The sequence below is a fragment of the Oryzias melastigma genome, linkage group LG3, assembly GCF_002922805.2.
Source record: "Oryzias melastigma strain HK-1 linkage group LG3, ASM292280v2, whole genome shotgun sequence".
In the NCBI taxonomy this organism is placed as follows: Eukaryota; Metazoa; Chordata; class Actinopteri; order Beloniformes; family Adrianichthyidae; genus Oryzias; species Oryzias melastigma.
Window position 1 is genome coordinate 13,765,386 of NC_050514.1, and position 8,473 is coordinate 13,773,858.

Here is an 8,473-nt window from a genome sequence, read left to right on the forward strand (position 1 = left end):
TATCAGCAAATGAAGAGGGAAAAAACAACAAAATGCTTGCTTTTTTTGGTGTGGTAAGATTCCTAAGATAAATACATTGATATAGTATAACTATTTGCTAATATTCCTCAATTTTTGTCACAATATCATATCACCTTGAAGTTCAAATAATCTGTAAGTAACTTAGTCTTTTTTTTAATCATCCAACTTAGCTAATTTACTCAGATAACATTTCTAAGGCTGCATAAATAAAGAAATATTCTATGTAAGCACAAAGCTGAACTGATGACACCTTTAAAGTATGAGGGGTTTACATCGTCTTAGTTGGAAGCTCAATGATGTACAAAAATGCTTTATTTCTATCAAATTATTTCCTCCTCTTCATTTCACTAAAGAAATAATTATATATATATATATATATATATATATATATATATAATTATATATATATGTATTAGTTCCTACTCTAAAACTTCAGAATCTTTATTTTTAATTAGTAAAGGTTTGCAGCAATATATTTTAGGAGCATGTATTTTGAAATATTTTCTACAAGCTTGAGTGTTTAAGCATTGATAGTCTTTTATAACAGTCCTCATTTACTTTTTATGTTCCATTGTGGATCAAGTACTGTATATTGATCTGTTCTTGCTATCAGTTTTTTTTTAATTCTTCCTTCGCTTAAAGAGAAGTTTTTATGTACATATATACTACACACAAATGTATATTTGAGAAAAGTACAAAAAAGCACAAAGAAATCTAATTTTTGTCAAAAAATAGTTCTGATCTCAGTGAGGATTGTTGGATTAAATTGTGGCAAATTGAAATAACCATAATGCATTTTGCTCAATATACCAGCAGAGGGCTTAATTCTGAAACGCCACAACAACTTTTAAAAAGTCAAATGCAAATCATGTTCTAAATGATTAACTAAAGGAGCTGTAACATTATGGTTTAAAACATTTTTTTTATTTTCAACATCAGTAAAATAAACACCAAAAAATACAATTTCATATGAAATATCTTTAAACCAAGATAACTTGAATGGATAAGAAAAGAAAGCTCACAAACACAAACCAATGGTTTTTATACTTTTACTTAATTTTCACCCAACTTAACTTCAACATACCAGTACACCAGTTATGTTTTATATTAGACTTACAAGAACAAAATCTGGCATCTTGTGCAGTTGGGCTGCAAATTAGTTTCATTTAAATCACATTTTTATGCACTGAAAGAGCTGCCTCTCTTAACATGTACATTCTTATAGATCTCAGAAAAACACTCGGATTAAACCACAACTTTCTTAATTTCACTGATTTCCCCCCATTATTTTGAATACATACATGTATATTTATATATATTATTTTTCTTAATACAGAGACAAAACAGTAAGCTTTAAGAGCTTTAAAAAAAAAAAGCTGCTACATGATTTAACATGATGAATATCTGTGCTGTCTGAGCAGATTTCAATGTCTACGAACACAATCTATCCCAAAACACCACATATATACACAATAAAAACATTTTTAGCCATTTTAGATAACAGGTCATCTATCAGCACAGTTACAGATTATTACTAAAATGTACCTGCTGTCCTTTCATTCTACATTCTGACAACGCCGAAGTACATATTGCTTTATTGGGACCTTCATAAAATAAAAGTGCTACAAAAAGTGTACGACTAAACACTTTATATAATATCTTTAGTATAAATATGTTGTTAAAATTTCTCTTATATTTTTATTGCAATAACCACAGCAATTAAGGTCAGGCAGAAAATAGATGCGTTTCAAAGCAATATTAATCATAATGGATATATATTTACAAAGTCAATACCCTGAAATACATTCAAAAGAGTGAAGTAGTGCTTTAGGGAAAACATGGCGGGAGTCTATCATTTACCGACTGAACTAACCGAAGACTTCCGTTTTCTACCTGACCGCCGTCACACGATCAACAGCAGCTTCATGTGACCGCCGTCCCTTCAGAATGAAATTATTTTCTACAGAAACAAATCCAGAAATTCAGAAAAGCTGAAATCACGAGTTTACAAATGCTCACCAGGGATAATTCGGACTCCTCTACTGCACTTAATCATAAAAATGCAATTACACGATTCCTAAAATGCTTCATTCCAAAAGTGGATACTAGATAATTGCTGAATTTGTGCTTTTTCTGTCATTTATGAAGACCCTGTCTTAATGAGTTGACAAGGAGGTCTGGGCTCCTTTTTTTTAGGAATGCACAATTCAAACACAAAAAAAATATCTAATAGATAAAAAATATGATTTATCCATACAAAATGTGCATTGCTTATTTTGACTGTTACTTGTTCTTCCCGAATCATGTGTGGTCGTTCTTGCCCCTGAAAAGCCCCTTCAACACGACATACCACCTCTTTGCAGGGCTGAGGAAAATAAGGTGCAACATATTGCAAATCAAAACGAGCAGTATAATCTAATGAAGCAAAAATATAAAACCATACAAAAATTATGAACATGAATCCACAGGAATTAATATTTATACAACAAGATTTTAAAAACAGATTGTTTAAGATTAAATCCCAGAGTTTTTTCTTCATGTAATCGCATATGCACCTGGAGAATATTTAAAAAAGACGGTCAAGCACAAACCTACACGCTAAAATTTGGGGTGCACTGATAAGGCTGATTGCCAATCCCCGAAAATTAAGGAAATCTGAGCTAATTGATCGGTGCACCGCAAACTATTATTGGTTCAGAGCTCTACCAAGTCGGCATCATGTCCGGAAACCAGACACGGCCCAAATGTTTAGACACCTCCCAGTGGATATCATCCAGCTCATATCTGCTGTCTGGAACCAGCACTTCCTCCATGATGGACAGCTGTTTAAGTCTGTCGCCGCACATCTTGACAAATTCCACAAAGGCGCTGCAGGAAACCTCGCACTCGCCCAGACCGATGGCGGACAGCTGCGTGCATCGCTGGGCGATGCGGATGAGCTCCTCATCCAGCGGCCGCAGCCCATTTGCACAAACCACCAGCTCAACCAGACGCGGGCAGGTGAGGCCAACACGTCCCAGCACGTCTTTGCTGACCGAGCGGCCAAAGTACAAATGCGTCACGGGGATCTCGTCTTGGAAGAAAGGGCCGAACTCTTCCTCGTAAAGGAAAAAGTACATGACTAGATTAAACTTGGGAGAGTGGTGTACCATGGCGTCCCAGCTGCTCTTCTTGATGGTGTGAAACTGCTGGCCGGGGTTCTCGCTGACCACATCAATGCGAAGGTGCTCGAGGTGAACGTGCTTCTCAGAGGACAGCGCGATGAGAAGCTCGTCACTCAGCAAGTGGTAATTAAGGGCCAGTTCTCTCAGGCCGTGGCACTGATCGGCCACGCACAGGATCCCTGGAAGCAGAGGGGGAATTGTTGAAGCTCAAAAACGACACCTGAACATGTCAAGTCTTGAGTCAAAGCAAACATGAAAGTGTAGATGAACTGTAGTCATCTGAAAGGCACAGAGAATACATAGAACTGCAGCTAACAGAAAGAATGTGGTTCCTGCTCTTTTCTGTACGTTTTTCAGCACATAAAAACTCAACCACACTTTCAGTGGTTTGAGCAGTCTTGGTATCAAAACGTTCAACTCGTTAACAATATTACTGCTTGTACTTTAGGTACTCATAAACTTCAGTGTTTTTGAAATATTAAGAAATCCTTCAAAAACTTGTGTATTTTGAAACGTATGAACTTCCTCATTTACTTTCAGCTAGAGACAACATTCAAATTTTAATTGTTCAATAACCACTGGGTTTTTAGGTTAATTTGGCATTTAGCTTTTATTTCAACAGCATGCTAGCTTTTTTTGGCTAATTTAGACATTTTTCCAGTTTTTAGGCTAATTTTGTGTTAAGCTAACATTTTAGCATTATGCTAGCAGTTTTAGTTTTTTTAAGCAAATTTAGACATGTTTCCAGTTTTTTTTGGCTAATTTGTAGTTAAAGGGTAACCAAACCGGAAAGTTGGAGGCTGACTCCACTCACAGCCGAAATGTGAAAATCCAGTCAGAGGGGCGGGGCTTTGGGTCAGGACTGTTATTACTTGAGCTGCAGATCATGACGTCAGACTTCTGAAACTTTCATGGTTTGACCAATCACAAAATTAAACTGTAATACCACATTTCAACCTTTAGAGGGCAGCACACACGCTTTTGACTTTATTTTCAAGAACTAAACAATTTTATTTTAACTTATTAAAAATTTACCAATGACCAACGTACAAAACTTTTAAAGCCCCATTTATAGAGAAAAATGTGATTTAGGGTTTGGTTACCCTTTAAGCTAACTTTTTAGTTTTATGCTAACTGTTTTTGGCTAATTAACTTGAATCTGTTATTGTAGAGTATAAATATTTGATATGAAGTCCAAAACCGGATAATGATAATTCATGTAGAGAAAATGGTATGGTCGAGTCGCGGTGGGATTATATAAGTTCACTTCCTCCCACTCCCTTTCAAGCGATCTAGATGTAATTCAATGTGATGCGTTTGTTTTTTTTTTTTTTTATGTATTATTCCTGATTGCTTGAAATAAACCATTTCATTCATTCATTCATGCATTCATTCATTCAATTATTTTCTTTTTTTAGCTAATTTGGCATTTAGCTAATATTTTAGCAAGCTTTCAGCTTCAGCATTTTCAGCTAACTGCTCTGGCATCTTTAGCAGCCCCATTCAGTTTACAGCATTCACACTTGCATTATCACAGATAATGCTATATATTTAGATATTATTACTTTTTCATTAAAAGTAATTAAAAAAAGGCCCATTATTTTTGTTCAATGAAAATATTTTCTTTTTTAAAAAGATTTTTCAAAATAAAGCATCTAAACATGTGGGATCCCAGTGCATAATAAAAACTTTTTTTTGGATGATTCATCACTAAAAATTGGTCGGTGAACTTTGGTAGACATAAAACAATAAAAAGGGGAAATTCAAAAATATCCCTCACATACTACAACATGTATTGAATGAGAGTACCTGCAGGTGACACATGAGGACAGCTGCTCATTTTCAGCAGCTTCAGTGTATCACTGTTGTTGGCCACTAGGACTTTGAGAGAGGGGTCATCTACAGGCGTGTCATCGATCTTCAAAGAGGACAGGGATTTGGAGTTAATGAAAACCACCGTCAGCGCTGAGATGAAGTGGGACTGTTGGAAAAAAGAAAATACAGTTGCTTTTTTAAATAGCAAAAGGGGCAGGAATGTAGTGTATAAATGTGAGGTTTCTTTGCTAAAGTAAGAAAGACAAAAACACCAGATTGATTTTTTTAAGTTGTGCTCATGGTTAGAAATAAAATATAAATGTGTAGCAACATCTATGTTTTCTAAAATATTGATGTCAAGGAAAACAAAGGCTTAGAGCCTGAATGCAATTGTAAAACTAGTATTAAGTTTAGGACCTTCCCGCAGGCGCCTAACATCCTTCAGACGAGCAGCGTTTCTGACATTAATCAAAGGTCACAGCATTAAGCAGGTGAGCTGTCACATCCCTCCAGGCTTACCCGAGGCAGCTCCATGAAGCTGGGCCGGGCTGTGGAGATGAGCCCTAAAGTTTTCAAAGAGCAGTTCACAAGCTGAGAAAGGATGTCGCACGCCGCCTCTGCAGACTCCCTGCTGCTGTCCACCTGCACAGCGGAGAAGAAACAACAGAGATAACAATCCTCTCTGCCGCATGCGCCTCTCATTCCACCGCTACGCTGCTGTCTTATGGTACCTTGAAGCTGACATACTGCAGGTGGTTGGAGTGCTTTTTGATTATCTGTTTGATGAGGTCTGGGTGTGTTGCCTTCAGGTAGGAGCTGGCTGGCTGGTTCAACTCAAACTCAAAGCAGCGCCACAACTCTGGCATGTGGAAGGCCAGATTCCAACCTCGACACACCTGCAGGGAGAAGACGTGGCCTTCCACAATTACAGATTCACATTCTGTACCTGTCAAACAAAAACAAATAGTACTAATCATAATTGTAAACAAAAAAAAAATCTGGTGTGACCTTCATAACCCCCAACCCAACCCCTTTATGGCAAGTGTCAAGCAGGGAGCCACAGGGTCCCATTTTTACTGTCTTTGGTATGACTTGGCCTGGATTCGAACCCTCCAGTCTCAGGGTGGACACTATACCACAAGGCCATTGAAATGGTTTGGTTATACCATCACACTCAATCCAAACTGTTTAACCAAAACAACTTTCTAGTAATCTAAATCCATAGTTAATCGTCAAATCAACGTATTTGTTTACATAGTTTCATTCTGACAGATCAATATTGTAAATATGTAGAAAAATGCTAAACTATAAAAACTATAAACTAACTTTGTTTGTGTTAAGTGTGCAGACTTGAGTTCCAAAGATGTCTGTAGAGCACAAGTAAAGGCTCGGGGGCCGAATCCAGCCCTCCAGGTGATTATATTCGGCCCTCCAGATCATTTTGTTTTATTGTTATTAATTGCTCGATGTTATCTTAAGCTTATTAACTTATAAAATTTTGGTAAAACAAATTTTTATAAAGGTAAAATATTTAAGGTTTAAGTAGATTTATTCTGGAATATCTGCGCCTTTTTATGAATCATATTTATGTTAAAAAGTTACAGTTTTAAAGTTTAAAAAATGTAGTTTTATTGTGTTCAGCAATTTTTATTCCTGTTCAGCCCATGACTTAAAGTGTGTTTTGGATTTTGGCCCCTTGAGGGACAGAGTTTGACACCCCGTTGTAGTATCTAAAAATGTATGCCTTTAAGCAATGTGCGTAAGGAAAGATAAACTCTAGAAAACACATAGTTAACTGGCTTATTACAACAACACTCAGGCTGTTTGAGTTATTCAATCTTTGCAGACAGTGTAACTTTCTTCAACTGTCTAATAAACCCAGATATGTCACATTAGAATTAGGGCTTTTATCTAAAAGCAAAAAAGAGAAATAGGGGGGAAAAGAATCTAAGTGAAACATTGGGTAAAAAAAAACGTGAGCTCATCAGGGAAAACTGTGACCTAAAAGAGAGCAAAAACTTAAAAATGTCCATTTAACTGCTTAAGAAACACATTATTGTAAAGGTAATCCCACACTGAACCTGGTAAACAAGTATAAGCTTGTAAGACCAAGTCAAATAACACATTTAAGGTGCAGAAAGTAACCAATTACTTCCCATCCTGCCTTGTTACCTAACAAAGTTTTAAGAGCTAAAACAAATTGTCTGCAGCTGCCATCAGTCCCTCCTTACAAAACAACAGGGCATTTAGAAGAGAATTCCAGACAGTTTAACCCTAAGAGCATCAAAGCACATGGTCACCTGAGAAGCGTAAGCCCTGTCCAGAAGAGGCAGATACTGGAAAATGTGAAGCAGAATCTCCTGTGGCAAATCCTCCCAGCTGATGCCTTCCGCCTCCACGTCTCTCTCCTGGGTCGGCTCACACAGAGTCCTCTTGCACTCGCCGCTGGGGCCACCGCCATCCTCCGGCTCATTTTCTTGGAGGCCTCGCTTCATCCTGACTGAGCGGGAGATAAGTCAAGAGCTCAAAGTTTTGGAATCAGGTTTAGCAGCTTCACACCAAAGTGAGAATGTCTGGAAAGAAGATCATGCAGTCTGCAACGATCTACTCAAGGATAGTACATGCACTTTAGAATGGCAACTTCTTTGCATCAACAAATAGTTTAGATGGTTGTTGTTTACTATAACTGTTTACAGCAGTTGTATAAAAGCTCAAAAGCAAATGCTATGAATCCTGTTCTTTCTAAATCGTGTATGTTTATTAGAACTCCATCCAGGTGTAAATAGTCTTTAACATTTCGGAGTAACTCTTGTGTGGGTTTAAACGACAGTCGCGTGCCCATTACACACGCACTGAGCATGACATTCTTGTCATTCTATGAATCACCGACGCTAAAGTCATCAAACACATTGAGCTTCTTCAGGTTGACCGCGTTTCACACGTAGTGCACGGATACGCCTCCCACAGTCACAACACTACCGACCCGATGGGAAAACTCCCACAAAGTTAGCATGCACTTTCGACATTTATTCTAAATCCAATTTAGCAACAACGTACCGATGTTGACGACCTGCTAATGTAAAATAAACACGTTCAAAAGTGAGCTAGTGTCCCTCCAGTCGAACGTTTCTCCTAATGCGCGAATATTGGCTACAAAACAAGCTAGCATAACATGAAAAAAAACAAAAACGTATAGAAGCGATATTAGCTGGTTATGCTAACTTAAGGAGTTTATCAAAGCCATTACCCTCTCACCTGGTTTTCTCCTCCGCCGGTTGTTTGTGAATAGGCGGGTCACTCCTCCACGTCAACCTGGACCGACACAAGACGAAAACTGCGTTCGAGCTGTCCGGCCGATCCAACACATTGGGCCAGTGACAGCACGGTGCGACGGGAGACTGACAAACGCTGACTCTCGAAGTAAGGTGACTGAGAAAATGTTAGGTTTGTCGCCTGACCTACTTTCGCTCCTC

General features: G+C 37.8%; 1 protein-coding gene across 2 annotated transcripts in view; it reads right to left on the minus strand.

Moving 5' to 3' along the window:
* Positions 1-1,056: 1,056 nt before the first annotated feature.
* LOC112160314 (F-box/LRR-repeat protein 3) overlaps positions 1,057-8,473 on the minus strand; it is a gene marked incomplete in the record, with an annotated part of 8,328 nt that continues 911 nt past the window's right edge. Inside the window, 6 exon segments of one of the 2 annotated variants that reach the window (XM_024294746.2) lie at positions 1,057-3,364; positions 4,995-5,166; positions 5,520-5,642; positions 5,732-5,896; positions 7,301-7,500; positions 8,256-8,473. In XM_024294746.2, the coding sequence (XP_024150514.1) occupies positions 2,724-3,364; positions 4,995-5,166; positions 5,520-5,642; positions 5,732-5,896; positions 7,301-7,495 (1,296 nt within the window). 2 annotated transcript variants of the gene reach the window in all.